The sequence below is a fragment of the Salvelinus fontinalis genome, unplaced genomic scaffold (assembly GCF_029448725.1).
Source record: "Salvelinus fontinalis isolate EN_2023a unplaced genomic scaffold, ASM2944872v1 scaffold_0215, whole genome shotgun sequence".
Lineage (NCBI taxonomy): Eukaryota > Metazoa > Chordata > Actinopteri > Salmoniformes > Salmonidae > Salvelinus > Salvelinus fontinalis.
Window position 1 is genome coordinate 89390 of NW_026600424.1, and position 25611 is coordinate 115000.

Genomic DNA, 25611 nt, shown 5'->3' on the forward strand with positions numbered 1-25611 from the left:
CCCAACAACACTGTAAACTACATCATTCCCAACAACACTGTAGACTACATCATTCCCAACAACACTGTAAACTACATCATTCCCAACGACACTGTAAACTACATCATTCCCAACAACACTGTAAACTACATCATCCCCAACGACACTGTAAACTACATCATTCCCAACAACACTGTAGACTACATCATTCCCAACGACACTGTAAACTACATCATTCCCAACGACACTGTAAACTACATCATCCCCAACGACACTGTAAACTACATCATTCCCAACAACACTGTAGACTACATAGCCTAATTCCAAAAGATTTAAATGCAGATTTCAATGAAACAGAGATCAGACGGTTGGCATGGAGATGCTTTAATGGACGTTTTACCAGTAAAACTTGAAGAAAAAGGTGAATCATTTACGATTGACAGTCATAAACGTGAATGGAGGGTAAAATAAATAGACACAAGAGAACAGGAACAGGCGGTTCAGAAACACAGCCCTAGGCAGCTACAGACAGAATTCTGTTAGCAGGAGACAAGGCTTTAAAATAGTAAATATAACACACAGGTAGAGATATGATTCTGAAAGGAACAGACGCGTTTACTTGAATAAGCAACCGTAATAATATTTCAGTATTTAAACACAGAAACTCGTTATATAACTCCGTTACTCATAAAAGTAATATATTACTCTAGAGGGATATTTTTTGTAATGCATTACCGTCAACACTGCTCAGGTATCACATGAACGCACATAAGACATGTCAAAATTTGTAGAATTGGAAAACTGCAACCTTTTCTCTCCGTCCCATGTCAAAATGTGTAGAATTGCAGAAACTGAGCTCCTAAATAGCTAAATGTTTTCTCAGCCAACAAAGAGGGGTGTGAACAGTTGTAACAGTCAGTTTGGGGTTACACGCATTGCAAGGTGTTTGTTTTTTACTAAGCCGATAAATTACAATATCCATCCGAACCTTTGACCACCTAGGAAATGTGTGTGACCAAGCCTTCTCAGATAGCAGTCGAGTATCCCTGCACTAGACGGACAATGTTTCAACCAGTAGTAGTCGAGTATCCCTGCCCCTAGACGGACAATGTTTCAACCAGTAGCAGTCGAGTATCCCTGCACTAGACGGACAATGTTTCAACCAGTAGCAGTTGAGTATCCCTGCACTAGACGGACAATGTTTCAACCAGTAGTAGTCGAGTATCCCTGCACTAGACGGACAATGTTTCAACCAGTAGCAGTTGAGTATCCCTGCCCCTAGACGGACAATGTTTCAACCAGTAGTAGTTGAGTATCCCTGCCCCTAGACGGACAATGTTTCAACCAGTAGCAGTTGAGTATCCCTGCCCCTAGACGGACAATGTTTCAACCAGTAGCAGTCGAGTATCCCTGCCCCTAGACAGACAATGTTTCAACCAGTAGTAGATGAGTATCCCTGCACTAGACGGACAATGTTTCAACCAGTAGTAGTCGAGTATCCCTGCCCCTAGACGGACAATGTTTCAACCAGTAGTAGTCGAGTATCCCTGCCCCTAGACGGACAATGTTTCAACCAGTAGTAGTCGAGTATCCCTGCCCCTAGACGGACAATGTTTCAACCAGTAGTAGTCGAGTATCCCTGCCCCTAGACGGACAATGTTTCAACCAGTAGTAGATGAGTATCCCTGCCCCTAGACGGACAATGTTTCAACCAGTAGTAGTCGAGTATCCCTGCACTAGACAGACAATGTTTCAACCAGTAGTAGTCGAGTATCCCTGCCACTAGACGGACAATGTTTCAACCAGTAGTAGTCGAGTATCCCTGCCCCTAGACGGACAATGTTTCAACCAGTAGTAGTCGAGTATCCCTGCCCCTAGACGGACAATGTTTCAACCAGTAGTAGTCGAGTATCCCTGCCCCTAGACAGATAATGTTTCAACCAGTAGTAGTCGAGTATCCCTGCACTAGACAGACAATGTTTCAACCAGTAGTAGTTGAGTATCCCTGCACTAGACAGACAATGTTTCAACCAGTAGTAGTTGAGTATCCCTGCACTAGACAGACAATGTTTCAACCAGTAGTAGTTGAGTATCCCTGCACTAGACGGACAATGTTTCAACCAGTAGTAGTCGAGTATCCCTGCCCCTAGACGGACAATGTTTCAACCAGTACTAGTCGAGTATCCCTGCACTAGACGGACAATGTTTCAACCAGTAGTAGTCGAGTATCCCTGCACTAGACGGACAATGTTTCAACCAGTAGTAGTTGAGTATCCCTGCACTAGACGGACAATGTTTCAACCAGTAGTAGTTGAGTATCCCTGCCCCTAGACAGACAATGTTTCAACCAGTAGTAGTTGAGTATCCCTGCCCCTAGACGGACAATGTTTCAACCAGTAGTAGTTGAGTATCCCTGCCCCTAGACGGACAATGTTTCAACCAGTAGTAGTCGAGTATCCCTGCCCCTAGAAGGACAATGTTTCAACCAGTAGTAGTTGAGTATCCCTGCCCCTAGACAGACAATGTTTCAACCAGTAGTAGTCGAGTATCCCTGCCCCTAGACAGACAATATTTCAACCAGTAGTAGTCGAGTATCCCTGCCCCTAGACAGACAATGTTTCAACCAGTAGTAGTCGAGTATCCCTGCCCCTAGACAGACAATGTTTCAACCAGTAGTAGTCGAGTATCCCTGCCCCTAGACGGACAATGTTTCAACCAGTAGTAGTCGAGTATCCCTGCACTAGACGGACAATGTTTCAACCAGTAGTAGTCGAGTATCCCTGCCCCTAGACGGACAATGTTTCAACCAGTAGTAGTCGAGTATCCCTGCCCCTAGACGGACAATGTTTCAACCAGTAGTAGTTGAGTATCCCTGCCCCTAGACGGACAATGTTTCAACCAGTAGTAGTCGAGTATCCCTGCCCCTAGACGGACAATGTTTCAACCAGTAGTAGTTGAGTATCCCTGCCCCTAGACGGACAATGTTTCAACCAGTAGTAGTCGAGTATCCCTGCCCCTAGACAGACAATGTTTCAACCAGTAGTCACTTTCAACCTCTCAAGAACATAATTGACGACAAGATGTCTTCCACCTCCTTTTTCCCCCGACAGGAGAATGTCCAGGGTGGTCGTTGTGACCAATGCAGAGTGGGCACCTTCCACCTTGACCCAACCAACCCTAAAGGCTGCACTTCCTGTTTCTGTTTCGGAGCCACCAACCGCTGTCGCAGCTCAGAGAAACGACGGACTGAGGTAGAGGACAGTACAGCAGACAGGGATTGGGTTTATATATTTCTGTGTTTGCTAAACAGTTCCATGTTTTGTCCACAGGTTCCCAGATTATATTACAACAGACAAAAAAACTCAGATATACTTTTTATGTGTTGCAACAGAAATTAAGCATATTTTGACTCAATGCTGAGGGGTATAAGTAAAGTATGCTAATACGTATTAACAGTTAGGTATCGTGATAAACAGGAAACTGACAAAATAATGGACACACTTGAGTGAATGAGGGATACGAAGTACTGTATATTGAAAGCGGGTGGAGATTATTTAACTGACAGACAAACAGACAGGCGACTATATCCAGTATCTATATCCTGGTCTGTAACATTAACACACCTCCTGTAAACCATCGTTCACTTGACATTATTTTGAAGTATTTCACCACTCGTCAGTGCATGATAGTTCTGGTACCATTAATTGACTAAATAGCAGTCTGGCTATTAGTAGTCTTATGGCTTGAGGGTAGAAGCATGTTGGTCCGAGAACAGATTCTCCGGGAACCATTTTCCAAACGGTAGCAGATTTAACAGTGTATGGCTTGGGGGGCTGGAGTATTTGGCAATTTCTCAGGCCTTCCTCTGACACCGCCTGATGTAGAGGTCCTGGATGGCATGGAGCTCGGGCCCAGTGATGTACTGGGCTGTCCGCACCACCCTCTGTAGTTGTGTTGTGGTCACGGGCGGTGCATTTGCCATACAACGCGTTGATGCAGCAAGTCAAGATGCTCTCGATGGTGCAACTGTAGAACTTTTTGATGATCCGAGGGCCCATGCCAAATCTTTTCAGCGTCCTGCGGGGGGTAAAGGAGCTGCCATGCGCTCTTCACGACTGTGCAGGTGTGTGTGGACCATGTTAGGTCCTTAGTGATGTTGACGCCAAGAAACTTGACGCCAATAAACTTGACGCCAAGAAACTCTACCTGATCTACATCAGCCCTGTCGATATGGATGGGAGCGTGCTCTCCCCTCTTTCTCCTATAGTCCACGATCAGCTCCTTGGTCTTACTGACGTTGAGGGAGAGGTTGTTGTCCTGTCACCACACTGCTAAGTTCCTGACCTCCTCCCTATGGCTGATTCAACCATCGTGTCGTAAGCAAACTTGATGATGGTGTTGGTGTCGTGTGTGGTCACACAGTCGTGGGTGAACAGGAGTGGACTAAGGGGGGGGGGGGGGGGGCATGTTAAGGGTCAGCACGGTGGAGATGTTGTTGCCTACCCTCACCACCTGAGGCTGTCCCGTCAGGAAGTCCAGGATCCAGTTGCAGAGGCAGACGTTCAGTCCCAGTGTCCCCAGCTTGGTGATGACCTTGGAGGGGACTATGGTGTTCAACGCTGAGCTGTAGTCTATGAAAAGCATTCTCACATAGTTATTTCCCCTGTTGTCCAGGTGGGAGAGGGTGGTGTGAAGTGCAATTTAGATTGCGTCATCTGTGGATCTGTTGGGGCGGTATACGACTTGGAGTGGGTCCAGAGTGTCTGGGACGATGGTGTTGATGTGTGTCATGACCAGCCTTTCAAAGCACTTCATAATAACAGATCTGAGTGCTACAGGGCAGTAGTCATTTAGGCAGGTTACCTTGGAGCTCTTTGGAACAGGGACAATTGTGGTCAGCTTGAAACATGTTGGGATTACAGACTGGGACAAGAATATATTGAAAATGTCTGTGAAGACACTTGCCAGCTGGTCTGTGCATGCTCTGAGAACTCGCCCTGGTATTCCGGCCTTGTGATTGTTAACCTGTTTTAAACGTTTTTCTCACATCGACCATGGAGAGCGAGATCACACAGTCATCTGGAAAAACAGGGGCTTTCACTGTGGGGACGACATAGTCTATGCACTTATTGATGAAGTCCGTGACGGATGAATCCTGGAACATATCCCAGTCTGTACTAGCAAAACAGTCTTGTCGTGCTTCATCTGACCACTTACATGTTAAGCGCATCACTTGTACTTCCTGTTTGAGCTTTTGTTTGTAAACAGGAAGCAGGAGAATGGAGTCATGGTCAGATTTGCTGCAGGGAGGAGAAGAGAGGGCCTTGCATGTGTTTCTGATGGTTGAGTTTTAGCGCCCCCTAGTGGCGCAGAAGAGGTATTGGTAGAAGTGAGGTAGGACGGTTTTAAGTCTCCCCCGAGTTAAAGTCTCCGCCCACCAGAAATGCAGCTTCTGGGTAAATTGTTTCTTGTTGTTTTTTATGGCCCCATACAGTTTGTTGAGTTCGCGAGCGATGTTGGCTTGGGGCGGGATGTAAACAGCCGTGATAATTACGGATTAAGTACTTACGTGCGTAGCGTCATCATCCAGCCACGTTTCAGTAAGACATATCATATAGCAACTTTTCAAGTCTCTCTGAGACTCTCGAACAAAGCTCATCCATCTTATTCTCCGGTGACTGAACAATTTTGACAATAGAACGGAGGCGAGCGCCATTCGGTTTTCTCTTCGTCTCAATTTCACCCGGACTCCATCCGCGGTGTTTTGCGCGGCCCATTGAACAAAGGAATAAGGTCCGATATGAACAGTTGGGCGTTGAAGTCGTATTTGAAGTCGAAATGGAGGTTAGTAACTGTTGATCTGACGTACAGAAGTGGTCATATGTGAGAATAGTAGGAACTTTCTGTAAAAAAAAACAAGATAAACACGACAGTCACAACTCAACAATCATCTGCAGTGGCATTTGGGAAAGTATTCAGACCCTTTGACTTTTCCCACATTTTGTTACGTTACAGCCTTATTCTAAAATTGATTACATCGTTTTTTTCCCCCTCATCAATTTGCACACAATACCCCATTATGACAAAGCAAAAACTGTTTTTTTGACACATTTTACATAAGTATTCAGTTGCTTTACTCAGTACTTTGTTGAAGCACCAGTGATTCCAGCCTCGAGTCTTCTTGGGTATGACGCTGCAAGCTTGGCACACCTGTATTTGGGAAGTTTCTCCCATTCTTCTCTGCAGATCCTCTCAAGCTCTGTTCGGTTGGATGGGGAGCGTCGCTGCACAGCTATTTTCCGGTCTCTTCAGAGATGTTAGATTGGGTTCAAGTCCGGGCTCTGGCTGAGCCACTCAAGGACATTCAGAGTCTTGTCCCGAAGCCAGTCCCGCGTTATCTTGGCTGTGTGCTTAGGGTCATTGTGCTGTTGGAAGATGAACCTTCATTCCAGTCTAAGGTCCTGAGCGCTCTGGAGCAGGTTTTCTTTCTTGGATCTCTCTGTCGATCCTGACTAGTCTCCCAGTCCCTGCCACTAAAAAACATCCCCACAGCATGATGCTGCCACCACCATGCTTCACGGTAGGAATGGTCCCAGGTTTCCTCCAGACATGACGCTTGGCATTCAGGCCAAAGAGAATCTTGTTTCTCATGGTCTGAGAGTCTTTAGGTGCCTTTTGGCAAACTCCAAGCGAGCTGTCATGTGCCTTTTAGTGAGGAGTGACTTCCGTCTCGCCACTTTACCATAAAGGCCTGAATGGTGGAGTGCTGCAGAGATGGTTGTCCTTCTGGAATGTTCTCCCATCTCCACAGAGGAACTCTAGAGCTCTCTCAGAATGACCATCAGGTTCTTGGTCACTTCCCTGACCAAGGCCCTTCTCCCACGATTGCTCAGATTGGCCGTGCTGCCAGCTCTAGGAAGAGTCTTGGTGTTTCCAAACATATTCCATTTAAGAATGATGGAGGCCACTGTGTTCTTGCTGACCTTCAATGCTTCCCCAGATCTATGCTTCGTCACAATCCTGTCTTGGAGCTCTACGAAAAATTCCTCCGACCTCATTGCTTGGTTTTTGCTCTGACATGCACTGTCAACTGTGGGACCTTATATAGACAGGTGTGTGCCTTTCCAAATCATGTCCAATCAATTGAATGTACCACAGGTGGACTCCAATGAAGTTGTAGAAACATCTCAAGGATCATCAATGGAAACAGGATGCACCTGAGCTCAATTTTGAGTCTCATAGCAAAGGGTCTGAATACTTATGTAAATAAGGTATTTAAAAAAAAATACATTTGCAAAAATGTCTAAAAACCTGATTTTGCTTTGTCATTATGAGTTATTGTGTGTAGAATGCTGAGGACTTGAGCAAATATTTTAATCAAATGTAGAATACGGCTGTAACGTAACAAAATGTGGAAAAAGTCAAGGGGTCTGAATACTTTCCCGAAGGCTGTATTTAGTATTTGCCACGCCCAAATGGCGTGCTGGCTCATTTAAAACGATCTACATCTTATAGAGACTAACGATGATCCGTGTCCAAATCAGGCATTTTTGTTGTAGTAACTTATTTGAAATTGTTTTATTTTTTCTTCCGTATAGACAGGAGTAGGCTACTTATTCTATATATAATTTAAACAATTTAATTTAATCTATAGGGAGCAGACAGACAGGAAGTGTTATGTTTTGTTATAGGTGACGGACATGCTGGGTGCTGTTAGGAGCAGACAGACAGGAAGTGTTATGTTTTGTTATAGGTGACGGACATGCTGGGTGCTGTTAGGAGCAGACAGACAGGAAGTGTTATGTTTTGTTATAGGTGACGGACATGCTGGGCCGAGTGCTGTTAGGAGCAGACAGACAGGAAGTGTTATGTTTTGTTATAGGTGACGGACATGCTGGGTGCTGTTAGGAGCAGACAGACAGGAAGTGTTATGTTTTGTTATAGGTGACGGACATGCTGGGTGCTGTTAGGAGCAGACAGACAGGAAGTGTTATGTTTTGTTATAGGTGACGGACATGCTGGGCCGAGTGCTGTTAGGAGCAGACAGACAGGAAGTATTATGTTTTGTTATAGGTGACGGACATGCTGGGTGCTGTTAGGAGCAGACAGACAGGAAGTGTTATGTTTTGTTATAGGTGACGGAAATGCTGGGTGCTGTTAGGAGCAGACAGACAGGAAGTGTTATGTTTTGTTATAGGTGAAGGACATGCTGGGTCGAGTGCTGTTAGGAGCAGACAGACAGGAAGTGTTATGTTTTGTTATAGGTGACGGACATGCTGGGTGCTGTTAGGAGCAGACAGACAGGAAGTGTTATGTGTTGTTATAGGTGACGGACATGCTGGGCCGAGTGCTGTTAGGAGCAGACAGACAGGAAGTGTTATGTTTTGTTATAGGTGACGGACATGCTGGGTGCTGTTAGGAGCAGACAGACAGGAAGTGTTATGTTTTGTTATAGGTGACGGACATGCTGGGTGCTGTTAGGAGCAGACAGACAGGAAGTGTTATGTTTTGTTATAGGTGACGGACATGCTGGGCCGAGTGCTGTTAGGAGCAGACAGACAGGAAGTATTATGTTTTGTTATAGGTGACGGACATGCTGGGTGCTGTTAGGAGCAGACAGACAGGAAGTGTTATGTTTTGTTATAGGTGATGGACATGCTGGGTGCTGTTAGGAGCAGACAGACAGGAAGTTCCTGTGACAGTGTATAAGTGTTATGTTAATACACCCTGTACATTGTAATAACCTCCAGGTGATGGATATGATGGACTGGGTGTTGCTCGGAGCAGACAGACAGGAAGTTCCTGTGACAGTATATCCTGATCAGGACTTGGTGGAAGCGGACCTTGGTGATGTACCTGATGTGTACCAAGACCTCCTCTGGCATGCTCCTAGAACTTACCTGGGAGACAAGGTACGGAGACAAGATACCACACTATACAATCAACTTTATTGTCCCCATTATCTTGGACACACAATCCTTATGTATTTTTTTTATGTATTTAACCTTTATTCAACAAGGCAAGTCAGTTAAGAACACATTCTTATTTACAATGACGGCCTACCCCGGCCAAACCCTCCCGTAACCTTAACGACGCTGGGCCAATTGTGTTCCACCCTCCATGGGACTCCCAATCACAGCCGGTTGTGATACAGCCTGGATTCGAGCCAGGGTGTCTTTAGTGACGACTCAAGCAATGAGACGCAGTGCCTTAGTCCACTGCGCCAATCGGGAGTCTGTAACTGTTAGGAATCCCTTTGGCCCGACAGTCTGGGGGGGGGGGGGGGGGGGTAAATGGGACCCGTAACACAACTCATGCAAATGATAATAGTGAAAACGTAACAGTGAGAACAAATAACCACGACAACTAAGATCTACCATCAAACTCAGGGTTTATTAGTAAACACACAGTAATGGGGGGGGGGGGGGCAGGAAAAGGGGCTGAGCTGGACCCAAGGAAAGAAATAATAAGCATCCAAAACACCCCTAAGCTAGACTAGCCTATTTCAACAACAGCTAACTAACTAACCAAAAATACAGTGGGTGGTCCGCCCAGTTCTAACTAGTGTATTTAACAAAGTTTACCTACGGGTAGTGTATGCCCATGGGTGACCTGTCTGGTTACCCCCTTTTCCCACCATCAAACAAACACTCAAACACCATAACAAACACAATACTCACAGGTGGGGACAAAGTGACATGTAGATGCTAAACCACACAAGAGATCTACAAACATATGGCATTTACAGAGAGATGGCTACACAAAGAGATCGAGCTCCAGAGAACACAACTGACAGGGTTTTTTAACCAAGGGAAAGGGACTGTGATTGGGTAGGAGAAAAGGAGCAGCTGTCTTCCGATTAGCGACTGATTGATGACTGATTGGGGAATGATGATTGTCACCTGTGCGTTGGGGAGAAGGAGAGAAAAAGAAATACACACAGGATACTTGTATCCGTAACAGTAACTAGTAATAGAAAACATATATTTTACGCATAGTAACATACATTGCAACGACTCCAGGGTCACAAAGACTCGCAGTGGGTCCAAGAGTTAAAATGGAGTCACAAAGACTCGCAGTGGGTCCAAGAGTTAAAATGGAGTCACAAAGACTCGCAGTGGGTCCAAGAGTTAAAATGGAGTCACAAAGACTCGCAGTGGGTCTAAGAGTTAAAATGGAGTCACAAAGACTCGCAGTGGGTCCAAGAGTTAAAATGGAGTCACAAAGACTCGCAGTGGGTCCAAGAGTTAAAATGGAGTCACAAAGACTCGCAGTGGGTCCAAGAGTTAAAATGGAGTCACAAAGACTCGCAGTGGGTCCAAGAGTTAAAATGGAGTCACAAAGACTCGCAGTGGGTCCAAGAGTTAAAATGGAGTCACAAAGACTCGCAGTGGGTCCAAGAGTTAACATGGAGTCACACCTGTAGTCGACAGAGGTTGTTTCACAAGACAAAGGCAAAGGAGGAAAAGGCTTAAACACAACAATAACCCGGGGCCTTGTGCAGGTGGGAGCGGGCGGGGCCTGGGAGGGGTGGAATGAATGCTTCACTAGGTGTTATTTAGCCAGAGGGCCCTCATAGAGGTACTGTGTTCACCATGCCAAGGAGAGGGAGAGGGCTGGTGGGGAGGGTTCGCTGGGGCGTCTACATCAGATTACACTAGTGCTACGGGCTACGTATAGTACACACACACACACACAACACACACACACACACACACACACACACACACACACACTAAAGAGGAAGTGTAGACAGCCAGCGGTTATAGAGATAATGATGGTTGTTTTGTCTAGAATATAACACCTTTCATGTTAGATTTTATCTCTCTCTTTGAACATACTTAGTTATCTTCCTCTAGGATTTATTGTCTGACCACAAGTCTGTCGCTCTGTTGCCCTGTCGCTCTGTCTGTCTGTCTGTCTGTCTGTCTGTCTGTCTGTCTGTCTGTCTCTTTTTCTCTCTCTCTCTCCACCCCCCCCCTCTCTCTCTCCATCCCTCTCCCTCCCCCCCTCTCTCTCTCCCTCCCCCCTCTCTCTCTCCATCCCTCTCTCTCCCTCCCCCCTCTCTCTCTCTCCATCCCTCTCCCTCCCCCCTCTCTCTCTCTCCATCCCTCCCCCCTCTCTCTCTCTCTCCATCCCTCTCCCTCCCCTCTCTCTCTCTCCATCCCTCTCCCTCCCCCCTCTCTCTGTCTTCATCCCTCTCCCTCCCCCCTCTCTCTCTCTCCATCCCTCTCCCTCCCCCTCTCTCTCTCTCCATCCCTCTCCCTCCCCCCTCTCTCTCTCTCCATCCCTCTCCCTCCCCCCTCTCTCTGTCTTCATCTCTATCTAGGTGTCGTCTTATGGAGGCTATCTGCGGTATAGTCTCCACACTCAGACTATGAGAGGAGATGTTCTCTCTCTACCCACCGAGGCCTCTCGACCTGACATCATTCTCAAGGTAAACAACCCACCACAGTGTACCATGGCTTTACATCTGAACAGATTACCAACATGTACTTTCTACATTTAACCCGAGTGCTTAGTATCCTTTGACGTCTACGGAAGAAATGATGTGTTTGCGTTACTTGACATAAACTAACTATTCGTAAAGAGTAAAAGGTTGTGTCTGTGTCAAGAAGCCAGAAGAGCAGTGAACTGAAAGTTGGCTAGTGTATCTCTGCTGTTAAAAGATATGTCTGTCTGTGTCTCTGTGTCCACAGGGTAACCAGATGACCCTGGTGTTCATCGAGAGAGAATATTCTTCACCTGAACAACCACACCTGGGGATAGTCCACATGGTGGAGGTAGGACACTAACCTGACCACCTGGGGATAGTCCACATGGTGGAGGTAGGACACTGGCCTGAACACCTCAGGATAGTCCACATGGTGGAGGTAGGACACTGACCTGAACACCTCAGGATAGTCCACATGGTGGGGGAGGGACACTGACCTGACCACCTCAGGATAGTCCACATGGTGGAGGAGGGACACTGACCACCTGGTGATAGTCCACATGGTGGAGGAGGGACACTGACCTGACCTCCTGGTGATAGTCCACATGGTGGAGGAGGGACACTGACCTGACCACCTGGTGATAGTCCACATGGTGGAGGAGGGACACTAACCTGACCACCTGGTGATAGTCCACATGGTGGAGGAGTGACACTGACCACCTGGGGATAGTCCACATGGTGGAGGAGGGACACTGACCTGACCTCCTGGTGATAGTCCACATGGTGGAGGAGGGACACTGACCTGACCACCTGGTGATAGTCCACATGGTGGAGGAGGGACACTGACCTGACCTCCTGGTGATAGTCACATGGTGGAGGAGGGACACTGACCTGACCTCCTGGTGATAGTCCACATGGTGGAGGAGGGACACTGACCACCTGGGGATAGTCCACATGGTGGAGGAGGGACACTGACCACCTGGTGATAGTCCACATGGTGGAGGAGGGACACTGACCTGACCTCCTGGTGATAGTCCACATGGTGGAGGAGGAGCACTGACCACCTGGGGATAGTCCACATGGTGGAGGAGGGACACTGACCACCTGGTGATAGTCCACATGGTGGAGGAGGGACACTGACCACCTGGTGATAGTCCACATGGTGGAGGAGGGACACTGACCTGACCTCCTGGTCATAGTCCACATGGTGGAGGAGGGACACTGACCTCCTGGGGATAGTCCACATGGTGGAGGAGGGACACTGACCTGACCACCTGGTGATAGTCCACATGGTGGAGGAGGGACACTGACCACCTGGGGATAGTCCACATGGAGTTGTGTTACCAGAGAATTAGATCACTGACTGTTGACATCTAAATATCTCTTTTCAGTCTAATCCGAAGATTACAATTTAACTGCATCTACATAAATGACATCATCATGACATCACAATAGCCATGCCAGCTCTCACCCCGTCTCTCTCTCTCTCTCTCTCTATCTCTCTCTCTCTCTCTCTCTCTCTCTCTCTCTCTCTCTCTCTCTCTCACCCCTGTCTCTCTCTCTCTCGCTCTCTCTCACCCCGTCTCTCTCTCGCTCTCTCTCTCTCTCTCTCTCTATCTCTCTCTCTCTCTCTCTCTCACCCCGTCTCTCTCGCTCTATCTCTCTCTCTCTCTCACCCCTGTCTCTCTCTCTCACCCCTGTCTCTATCTCTCTCTCTCTCACCCCATCTCTCTCTCTCTCTCTCTCTCTCTTTCTCTCTCTCTCACCCCCGTCTCTCTCTCTCCCCCCCAGGGAAGTTTCCGCCACGCCCGGACAGGGAACGTGGTGTCTAGAGAGGAACTGATGATGGTTCTGGTTGGTTTAGAGTCTCTCCAGATCAGAGCTCTTCACTCCCAGTCTGCCCACACTGTGTCGCTACGCGGGGTCGTGCTGGAGGGAGCACAGACACTGCCCACGGGGCGACACGCCAACAACGTAGAGATCTGTCTCTGTCCCGCTAACTACCAGGGAGACTCCTGTCAGGTTGGTGTTAATACTGACTTACTGTACTAACATGTTATCAGTGGATACTGATTTGTTAATAGCTACAGTTAGTTCATGTACTAGTGATTATTACTGCTCCTACAACCGCGTGTAGGGAAAGGGGGATACCTAGTCAGTTGTACAACAGAAAGGGGGATACCTAGTCAGTTGTACAACAGAAAGGGGGATACCTAGTCAGTTGTACAACAGAAAGGGGGATACCTAGTCAGTTGTACAACAGAAAGGGGGATACCTAGTCAGTTGTACAACAGAAAGGGGGATACCTAGTCAGTTATACAACAGAAAGGGGGGATACCTAGTCAGTTATACAACAGAAAGGGGGGATACCTAGTCAGTTATACAACAGAAAGGGGGGATACCTAGTCAGTTGTACAACAGAAAGGGGGGATACCTAGTCAGTTGTACAACAGAAAGGGGGATACCTAGTCAGTTGTACAACAGAAAGGGGGATACCTAGTCAGTTGTACAACAGAAAGGGGGATACCTAGTCAGTTATACAACAGAAAGGGGGATACCTAGTCAGTTGTACAACAGAAAGGGGGATACCTAGTCAGTTGTACAACAGAAAGGGGGATACCTAGTCAGTTGTACAACAGAAAGGGGGGATACCTAGTCAGTTGTACAACAGAAAGGGAAAGGGGGGATACCTAGTCAGTTGTACAACAGAAAGGGAAAGGGGGGATACCTAGTCAGTTGTACAACAGAAAGGGGGATACCTAGTCAGTTGTATAACAGAAAGGGGGATACCTAGTCAGTTGTATAACAGAAAGGGGGGATACCTAGTCAGTTGTACAACAGAAAGGGGGATACCTAGTCAGTTGTACAACAGAAAGGGGATACCTAGTCAGTTGTACAACAGAAAGGGAAAGGGGGATACCTAGTCAGTTGTATAACAGAAAGGGGGGATACCTAGTCAGTTGTACAACAGAAAGGGGGATACCTAGTCAGTTGTACAACAGAAAGGGGGATACCTAGTCAGTTGTACAACAGAAAGGGAAAGGGGGGATACCTAGTCAGTTGTACAACAGAAAGGGAAAGGGGGGATACCTAGTCAGTTGTACAACAGAAAGGGAAAGGGGGGATACCTAGTCAGTTGTACAACAGAAAGGGGGATACCTAGTCAGTTGTATAACAGAAAGGGGGGATACCTAGTCAGTTGTACAACAGAAAGGGGGATACCTAGCCAGTTATACAACAGAAAGGGGGATACCTAGTCAGTTGTACAACAGAAAGGGGGGTACCTAGTCAGTTGTATAACAGAAAGGGGGGATACCTAGTCAGTTGTACAACAGAAAGGGGGATACCTAGTCAGTTGTACAACATAAAGGGGGGTACCTAGTCAGTTGTACAACAGAAAGGGGGATACCTAGTCAGTTGTACAACAGAAAGGGGGGATACCTAGTCAGTTGTACAACAGAAAGGGGGGTACCTAGTCAGTTGTACAACAGAAAGGGGGATACCTAGTCAGTTGTACAACAGAAAGGGGGGATACCTAGTCAGTTGTACAACAGAAAGTGAAAGGGGGGATACCTAGTCAGTTGTACAACAGAAAGGGGGATACCTAGTCAGTTGTACAACAGAAAGGGGGGTACCTAGTCAGTTGTATAACAGAAAGGGGGATACCTAGTCAGTTGTACAACAGAAAGGGAAAGGGGGGATACCTAGTCAGTTGTATAACAGAAAGGGGGGATACCTAGTCAGTTGTACAACAGAAAGGGGGGATACCTAGTCAGTTGTACAACAGAAAGGGGGGATACCTAGTCAGTTGTACAACAGAAAGGGGGGATACCTAGTCAGTTGCACAACAGAAAGGGGGGATACCTAGTCAGTTGTACAACAGAAAGGGAAAGGGGGATACCTAGTCAGTTGTACAACAGAAAGGGGGATACCTAGTCAGTTATACAACAGAAAGGGGAATACCTAGTCAGTTGTACAACAGAAAGGGGGGATACCTAGTCAGTTGTACAACAGAAAGGGGGATACCTAGTCCGTTGTACAACAGAAAGGGGGGATACCTAGTCAGTTGTACAACAGAAAGGGGGGTACCTAGTCAGTTATACAACAGAAAGGGGAATACCTAGTCAGTTGTACAACAGAAAGGGGGATACCTAGTCAGTTGTACAACAGAAAGGGGGGATACCTAGTCAGTTGTACAACAGAAAGGGGGATACCTAGTCAGTTGTACAACAGAAAGGGGGGATACCTAGTCAGTTGTACAACAGAAAGGGGGATACCTAGTCCGTTGTACAACAGAAAGGGGGGATACCTAGTCAGTTGTACAACAGAAAGGGGGATACCTAGTCAGTTGTACAACAGAAAGGGGGGGATACCTAGTCAGTTGTACAACAGAAAGGGGGGATACCTAGTCAGTTGTACAACAGAAAGGGGGATACCTAGTCAGTTGTACAACAGAAAGGGGGGATACCTAGTCAGTTGTACAACAGAAAGGGGGGATACCTAGTCAGTTGTACAACAGAAAGGGGGATACCTAGTCAGTTGTACAACAGAAAGGGGGATACCTAGTCAGTTGTACAACAGAAAGGGAAAGGGGGGATACCTAGTCAGTTGTACAACAGAAAGGGAAAGGGGGGATACCTAGTCAGTTGTACAACAGAAAGGGGGATACCTAGTCAGTTGTACAACAGAAAGGGAAAGGGGGATACCTAGTCAGTTGTACAACAGAAAGGGGGGTACCTAGTCAGTTGTACAACAGAAAGGGGGATACCTAGTCAGTTGTACAACAGAAAGGGGGGATACCTAGTCAGTTGTACAACAGAAAGGGGGATACCTAGTCAGTTGTACAACAGAAAGGGGGATACCTAGTCAGTTGTACAACAGAAAGGGGGATACCTAGTCAGTTGTACAACAGAAAGGGGGATACCTAGTCAGTTGTACAACAGAAAGGGGGATACCTAGTCAGTTATACAACAGAAAGGGGGGATACCTAGTCAGTTGTACAACAGAAAGGGGGATACCTAGTCAGTTATACAACAGAAAGGGGGGATACCTAGTCAGTTGTACAACAGAAAGGGGGATACCTAGTCAGTTGTACAACAGAAAGGGGGATACCTAGTCAGTTGTACAACAGAAAGGGGGGATACCTAGTCAGTTGTACAACAGAAAGGGGGATACCTAGTCAGTTGTACAACAGAAAGGGGGATACCTAGTCAGTTGTACAACAGAAAGGGGGATACCTAGTCAGTTGTACAACAGAAAGGGGGATACCTAGTCAGTTATACAACAGAAAGGGGGGATACCTAGTCAGTTGTACAACAGAAAGGGGGGTACCTAGTCAGTTGTACAACAGAAAGGGGGATACCTAGTCAGTTGTACAACAGAAAGGGAAAGGGGGGATACCTAGTCAGTTGTACAACAGAAAGGGGGGATACCTAGTCAGTTGTACAACAGAAAGGGGGGTACCTAGTCAGTTGTACAACAGAAAGGGGGATACCTAGTCAGTTGTACAACAGAAAGGGGGGATACCTAGTCAGTTGTACAACAGAAAGGGGGATACCTAGTCAGTTGTACAACAGAAAGGGGGGATACCTAGTCAGTTGTACAACAGAAAGGGGGATACCTAGTCAGTTGTACAACAGAAAGGGGGATACCTAGTCAGTTATACAACAGAAAGGGGGATACCTAGTCAGTTGTACAACAGAAAGGGGGGATATCTAGTCAGTTATACAACAGAAAGGGGGGATACCTAGTCAGCTGTACAACAGAAAGGGGGATACCTAGTCAGTTGTACAACAGAAAGGGGGATACCTAGTCAGTTGTACAACAGAAAGGGGGATACCTAGTCAGTTGTACAACAGAAAGGGGGGATACCTAGTCAGTTGTACAACAGAAAGGGAAAGGGGGATACCTAGTCAGTTGTACAACAGAAAGGGGGGATACCTAGTCAGTTGTACAACAGAAAGGGAAAGGGGGGATACCTAGTCAGTTGTACAACAGAAAGGGGGGATACCTAGTCAGTTGTACAACAGAAAGGGGGGATACCTAGTCAGTTGTACAACAGAAAGGGGGATACCTAGTCAGTTGTACAACAGAAAGGGGGATACCTAGTCAGTTGTACAACAGAAAGGGGGATACCTAGTCAGTTGTACAACAGAAAGGGGGGTACCTAGTCAGCTGTACCACAGAAAGGGGGATACCTAGTCAGCTGTACCACAGAAAGGGGGGATACCTAGTCAGTTGTACAACAGAAAGGGGGGATACCTAGTCAGTTGTACAACAGAAAGGGGGGTACCTAGTCAGCTGTACCACAGAAAGGGGGATACCTAGTCAGCTGTACCACAGAAAGGGGGGATACCTAGTCAGTTATACAACAGAAAGGGGGATACCTAGTCAGTTGTACAACAGAAAGGGGGATACCTAGTCAGTTGTACAACAGAAAGGGGGATACCTAGTCAGTTGTACAACAGAAAGGGGGGATACCTAGTCAGTTGTACAACAGAAAGGGGGATACCTAGTCAGTTGTACAACAGAAAGGGAAAGGGGGGATACCTAGTCAGTTATACAACAGAAAGGGGGATACCTAGTCAGTTGTACAACAGAAAGGGGGATACCTAGTCAGTTGTACAACAGAAAGGGGGGATACCTAGTCAGTTGTACAACAGAAAGGGGGGATACCTAGTCAGTTATACAACAGAAAGGGGGGATACCTAGTCAGTTGTACAACAGAAAGGGGGGATACCTAGTCAGTTGTACAACAGAAAGGGGGGATACCTAGTCAGTTGTACAACAGAAAGGGGGGATACCTAGTCAGTTGTACAACAGAAAGGGGGGATACCTAGTCAGTTGTACAACAGAAAGGGGGATACCTAGTCAGTTGTACAACAGAAAGGGGGATACCTAGTCAGTTGTACAACAGAAAGGGGGATACCTAGTCAGTTATACAACAGAAAGGGGGGATACCTAGTCAGTTGTACAACAGAAAGGGGGATACCTAGTCAGTTGTACAACAGAAAGGGGGATACCTAGTCAGTTGTACAACAGAAAGGGGGGATACCTAGTCAGTTGTACAACAGAAAGGGGGATACCTAGTCAGTTGTACAACAGAAAGGGGGGATACCTAGTCAGTTGTACAACAGAAAGGGGGATACCTAGTCAGTTGTACAACAGAAAGGGGGATACCTAGTCAGTTGTACAACAGAAAGGGGGATACCTAGTCAGTTATACAACAGAAAGGGGGGATACCTAGTCAGTTGTACAACAGAAAGGGGGGATACCTAGTCAGTTGTACAACAGAAAGGGGGATACCTAGTCAGTTGTACAACAGAAAGGGGGATACCTAGTCAGTTGTACAACAGAAAGGGGGATACCTAGTCAGTTGTACAACAGAAAGGGTGATACCTAGTCAGTTGTACAACAGAAAGGGGGATACCTAGTCAGTTGTACAACAGAAAGGGGGATACCTAGTCAGTTGTACAACAGAAAGGGGGATACCTAGTCAGTTGTACAACAGAAAGGGTGATACCTAGTCAGTTGTACAACAGAAAGGGGGATACCTAGTCAGTTGTACAACAGAAAGGGTGATACCTAGTCAGTTGTACAACAGAAAGGGGGATACCTAGTCAGTTGTACAACAGAAAGGGGGATACCTAGTCAGTTGTACAACAGAAAGGGAAAGGGGGGATACCTAGTCAGTTGTACAACAGAAAGGGGGATACCTAGTCAGTTGTACAACAGAAGGGGGGATACCTAGTCAGTTGTACAACAGAAAGGGGGGATACCTAGTCAGTTGTACAACAGAAAGGGGGGATACCTAGTCAGTTGTACAACAGAAAGGGGGGGATACCTAGTCAGTTGTACAACAGAAAGGGGGGATACCTAGTCAGTTGTACAACAGAAAGGGGGGATACCTAGTCAGTTGTACAACAGAAAGGGGGGATACCTAGTCAGTTGTACAACAGAAAGGGGGATACCTAGTCAGTTGTACAACAGAAAGGGGGATACCTAGTCAGTTGTACAACAGAAAGGGGGGATACCTAGTCAGTTGTACAACAGAAAGGGGGGATACCTAGTCAGTTGTACAACAGAAGGGGGGATACCTAGTCAGTTGTACAACAGAAAGGGGGGATACCTAGTCAGTTGTACAACAGAAAGGGGGGATACCTAGTCAGTTGTACAACAGAATGTATTCAACTGAAATGTGTCTTCCTCATTTAACCCTCTGAATCAGAGAGATGTGGGGGGCTGCCTAATCAACATCCACGTCTTCTGCGCCCGGGGGAACAGTGGGTTAACTGCCTTGTTCAGGGGCAGAAAGACAGATGTTTACCTTGTCAGCTCGGGGATTCCATCCTTTTGGTTACTGGTCCAACACTCTAACCACTAGGCTACCATAAAAGCGGCAGGTTAAAGACACACATTGCTGTTGAACCAGGTTTCATTATTGTAGGCCTAAGGGAGGGCTTGGGTTTTGAACAAGAGAGAGGGTGAGAGCAAGACGGAGAGAGAGAGAGAGGGGGGAAGAGAGAGGGTGAGAGGGAGAGGGAGAGAGAGAAGGGGGGAAGAGAGAGGGTGAGAGGGAGCGAGAGAGGGAGAGAGAGAGGGGGAAGAGAGAGGGTGAGAGGGAGAGGGAGAGAGAGAAGGGGGGAAGAGAAAGGGTGAGAGGGAGAGGGAGAGAGAGAAGGGGGGAAGAGAGAGGGTGAGAGGGAGAGAGAGAGGGAGAGAGAGAGGGGGGAAGAGAGAGGGTGAGAGGGAGAGGGAGAGAGAAGGGGGGAAGAGAGAGGGTGAGAGGGAGAGAGAGAGGGAGAGAGAGAGGGGGGGAAGAGAGAGGGTGAGAGGGAGAGAGAAAAGGGGGGAAGAGAGAGGGTGAGAGGGAGAGGGAGAGAGAGAGGGGGGAAGAGAGAGAGTGAGAGCGAGCGAGAGAGGGGGGAAGAGAGAGGGTGAGAGGGAGAGGGGAGGGAGGGGGTGTTGGGATAAGAGTAAGACAAAACATCTATGGAAATGACCGTGCACACACACACACACACACACACACACACACACACACACACACACACACACACACACACACACACACACACACACACACACACACACACACACACACACACACACACACACACACACACACACACACACGCTACAGTAGTATACCTCCTGATCTTGCTGAGAGTCAGCTTGACTTGAGGAAACTTCTCTTTAAACGTCTCGTTCATGTCCTTCTTCAGATCAGATGGCTTCACGTACTCTATCACTGTCGTCTAGAGTGAGGGAGAGCGCAGGGGAGGAGAGAGGGAAAGAGAGAAGAAGAGGGAAGGAGGGGGGAGAGAAGGAAAGAGGGCGGGAGAGAGAGGAGGGAGAGGAGAGAGGGAGGGGGAGAGAGAGGGAAGGAGAGGAGATAGGGGGGAGAGAGAGAGTGGGTAGGGGGAGGAGATAGGGAGAGAGAGGGAAGGAGAGGAGAGGGGGGGAAAGAGAGAGAGGGGGTAGGGGGAGGAGATAGGGAGAGAGAGAGTGAGGGGAAGAGAGAGAGGGAGGTAGGGGTTGGAGAGAGGGAGAGAGAGAGAGGGAGGTAGGGGTAGGAGATAGGGAGAGAGAGATAGGAAGGTAGGGGTAGGAGATAGGGAGAGAGAGAAAGGAAGGTAGGGGTAGGAGATAGGGAGAGAGAGATAGGGAGGTAGGGGTAGGAGATAGGGAGAGAGAGATAGGGAGGTAGGGGTAGGAGATAGGGAGAGAGATAGAGAGAAAATATTAATCAATAACTCTATAATGTTTTTAATTTGTCCCAAGAAAAGAAAGTCCATAATGGTATCTAACAACAATGGGAGCTTTGCATGAATGGACTGCTGTACACTGTGTATATTAGTCAAATAAACCTTTACATTATATATGGTTATACATATTTCTTCACAGAATACAGTCTGCTAGAGGCCATTGCACACAGTCTGGGAAGTTTAACTACTCTAGTTTACTCTACTCCAAAGCACCTGTCTACAGAGACAAGGCCAAGACGTCAAGTGATTAGAACACTGTCTAGTGATTAGAACACTGTCTAGTGATTAGAACACTGTCTAGTGATTAGAACCCTGTCTAGTGATTAGAACACTGTCTAGTGATTAGAACCCTGTCTAGTGATTAGAACACTGTCTAGTGATTAGAACACTGTCTAGTGATTAGAACACTGTCTAGTGATTAGAACCCTGTCTAGTGATTAGAACCCTGTCTAGTGATTAGAACCCTGTCTAGTGATTAGAACCCTGTCTAGTGATTAGAACCCTGTCTAGTGATTAGAACACTGTCTAGTGATTAGAACACTGTCTAGTGATTAGAACCCTGTCTAATGATTAGAACCCTGTCTAGTGATTAGAACGCTGTCTAGTGATTAGAACCCTGTCTAGTGATTATAACACTGTCTAGTGATTAGAACCCTGTCTAGTGATTAGAACAATGTCTAGGGATTAGAACCCTGTCTAGCGATTAGAACCCTGTCTAGTGATTAGAACAGCGTCTAGTGATTAGAACACTGTCTAGCGATTAGAACCCTGTCTAGCGATTAGAACACTGTCTAGTGATTATAACACTGTCTAGTGATTAGAACACTGTCTAGTGATTAGAACACTGTCTAGTGATTAGAACACTGTCTAGTGATTAGAACACTGTCTAGTGATTAGAACACTGTCTAGTGATTAGAACCCTGTCTAGTGATTAGAACCCTGTCTAGTGATTAGAACACTGTCTAGTGATTAGAACACTGTCTAGTGATTAGAACAGTGTCTAGTGATTAGAACACTGTCTAGTGATTAGAACAGTGTCTAGTGATTAGAACAGTGTCTAGTGATTAGAACACTGTCTAGTGATTAGAACACTGTCTAGTGATTAGAACAATGTCTAGTGATTAGAACAGTGTCTAGTGATTAGAACACTGTCTAGTGATTAGAACATTGTCTAGTGATTAGAACACTGTCTAGTGATTAGAACACTGTCTAGCGATTAGAACCCTGTCTAGCGATTAGAACACTGTCTAGTGATTAGAACAGTGTCTAGTGATTAGAACACTGTCTAGTGATTAGAACACTGTCTAGTGATTAGAACAGTGTCTAGTGATTAGAACACTGTCTAGTGATTAGAACCCTGTCTAGTGATTAGAACCCTGTCTAGTGATTAGAACCCTGTCTAGTGATTAGAACACTGTCTAGTGATTAGAACAGTGTCTAGCGATTAGAACAGTGTCTAGCGATTAGAACACTGTCTAGTGATTAGAACCCTGTCTAGTGATTAGAACCCTGTCTAGTGATTAGAACCCTGTCTAGTGATTAGAACACTGTCTAGTGATTATAACACTGTCTAGTGATTAGAACACTGTCTAGTGATTAGAACCCTGTCTAGCGATTAGAACATTGTCTAGTGATTAGAACCCTGTCTAGTGATTAGAACACTGTCTAGTGATTAGAACACTGTCTAGTGATTAGAACCCTGTCTAGTGATTAGAACACTGTCTAGTGATTATAACACTGTCTAGTGATTAGAACACTGTCTAGTGATTAGAACCCTGTCTAGTGATTAGAACATTGTCTAGTGATTAGAACCCTGTCTAGTGATTAGAACACTGTCTAGTGATTAGAACACTGTCTAGTGATTAGAACACTGTCTAGTGATTAGAACACTGTCTAGTGATTAGAACCCTGTCTAGTGATTAGAACACTGTCTAGTGATTAGAACACTGTCTAGTGATTAGAACACTGTCTAGTGATTAGAACACTGTCTAGTGATTAGAACACTGTCTAGTGATTATAACACTGTCTAGTGATTAGAACCCTGTCTAGCGATTAGAACCCTGTCTAGTGATTAGAACACTGTCTAGTGATTAGAACCCTGTCTAGTGATTAGAACACTGTCTAGTGATTAGAACCCTGTCTAGTGATTAGAACAATGTCTAGGGATTAGAACCCTGTCTAGCGATTAGAACCCTGTCTAGTGATTAGAACAGCGTCTAGTGATTAGAACACTGTCTAGCGATTAGAACCCTGTCTAGTGATTAGAACACTGTCTAGTGATTAGAACACTGTCTAGTGATTAGAACACTGTCTAGTGATTAGAACACTGTCTAGTGATTAGAACCCTGTCTAGTGATTAGAACACTGTCTAGTGATTAGAACACTGTCTAGTGATTAGAACACTGTCTAGCGATTAGAACCCTGTCTAGCGATTAGAACACTGTCTAGTGATTAGAACACTGTCTAGTGATTAGAACACTGTCTAGTGATTAGAACACTGTCTAGTGATTAGAACACTGTCTAGTGATTAGAACAATGTCTAGTGATTAGAACCCTGTCTAGTGATTAGAACACTGTCTAGTGATTAGAACACTGTCTAGTGATTAGAACCCTGTCTAGTGATTAGAACAATGTCTAGTGATTAGAACCCTGTCTAGTGATTAGAACAATGTCTAGTGATTAGAACACTGTCTAGCGATTAGAACCCTGTCTAGCGATTAGAACACTGTCTAGTGATTAGAACACTGTCTAGCGATTAGAACACTGTCTAGTGATTAGAACCCTGTCTAGTGATTAGAACCCTGTCTAGTGATTAGAACACTGTCTAGTGATTAGAACCCTGTCTAGTGATTAGAACCCTGTCTAGTGATTAGAACCCTGTCTAGTGATTAGAACACTGTCTAGTGATTAGAACCCTGTCTAGTGATTAGAACCCTGTCTAGTGATTATAACACTGTCTAGGGATTAGAACCCTGTCTAGTGATTAGAACAGTGTGATTATATATATTAAAAAAGAAACGTCCCCTTTTCAGGACCCTGTCTTTCAAAGATAATTCGTACAAATCCTATTAACTTCACAGATCTTCATTGTAAAGGGTTTAAACACTGTTTCCCATGCTTGTTCAATGAACCATAAACAATTAATGAACATGCACCTGCGGAACGGTCGTTAAGACACTAACAGCTTACAGACGGTAGGCAATTAAGGTCACAGTTATGAAAATTTAGGACACTAAAGAGGCCTTTCTACTGACTCTGAAAAACACCAAAAGAAAGATGCCCAGGGTCCCTGTTCATCTGCGTGAACGTGCCTTAGGCATGCTGCAAGGAGGCATGAGGACTGCAGATGTGGCCAGGGCAATAAATTGGTGGCAATAAATTGCAATGTCAGTACTGTGAGATGCCTAAGACAGCGCTACAGGTAGACAGGACGGTCAGCTGATCGTCCTCTCAGTGGCAGACCACGTGTAACAACACCTGCACAGGATCGGTACATCCGAACATCACACCTGCGGGACAGGTACAGGATGACAAGAACAACTGCCCGAGTTACACCAGGAACGCATAATCCCTCAATCAGTGCTCAGACTGTCCGCAATAGCCTGAGAGAGGCTGGACTGAGGGCTTGTAGGCCTGTTGTAAGGCAGGTCCTCACCAGACATCACCGGCAACAACGTCGCCTATGGGTACAAACCCACCGTCGCTGGACCAGACAGGACTGGCAAAAAGTGCTCTTCACTGACGAGTCGCGGTTTTGTCTCACCAGGGGTGATGGTCGGGTTCTCGTTTATCGTCGAAAGAAAGAGCGTTACACCGAGGCCTGTACTCTAGAGCGGGATCGATTTGGAGGTGGAGGGTCCGTCATGGTCTGGGGCGGTGTGTCACAGCATCATCGGACTGAGCTTGTTGTCATTGCAGGCAATCTCAATGCTGTGCGTTACAGGGAAGACATCCTCCTCCCTCATGTGGTACCCTTCCTGCAGGCTCATCCTGACATGACCCTCCAGCATGACAATGCCACCAGCTATACTGCTCGTTCGTGCGTGATTTCCTGCAAGACAGGAATGTCAGGGTTCTGCCATGGCCAGCGAAGAGCCCGGATCTCAATCCCATTGAGCATATCTGGGACCTGTTGGATCGGAGGGTGAGGGCTAGGGCCATTCACCCCAGAAGTGTCCGGGAGCTTGCAGGTGCCTTGGTGGAAGAGTGGGGTAACATCTCACAGCAAGAACTGGCAAATCTGGTGCAGTCCATGAGGAGGAGATGCACTGCAGTACTTAATGCAGCTGGTGGCCACACCAGATACTGACTGTTACTTTGGATTTTGACCCCCCCTCCCTGTGTGTGTGTGTGTGGTGTGTGTTTGTTTATGTGTGTGTGGTGTGTGTGTGTGTGTGGTGTGTGTTTGTTTATGTGTGTGTGGTGTGTGTT

The 25611-nt window shown here is 46.5% G+C and overlaps 1 protein-coding gene across 1 annotated transcript in view; it reads right to left on the reverse strand.

Moving 5' to 3' along the window:
* LOC129844732 (CDK5 and ABL1 enzyme substrate 2-like) overlaps positions 1-25611 on the reverse strand; it is a 136261-nt gene that overhangs the window by 14606 nt on the left and 96044 nt on the right. The window contains exon 7 of the mRNA XM_055912796.1: positions 20564-20670. Coding sequence (XP_055768771.1) covers positions 20564-20670 — 107 coding nt within the window. The remainder of the gene's footprint in view (positions 1-20563; positions 20671-25611) is intronic.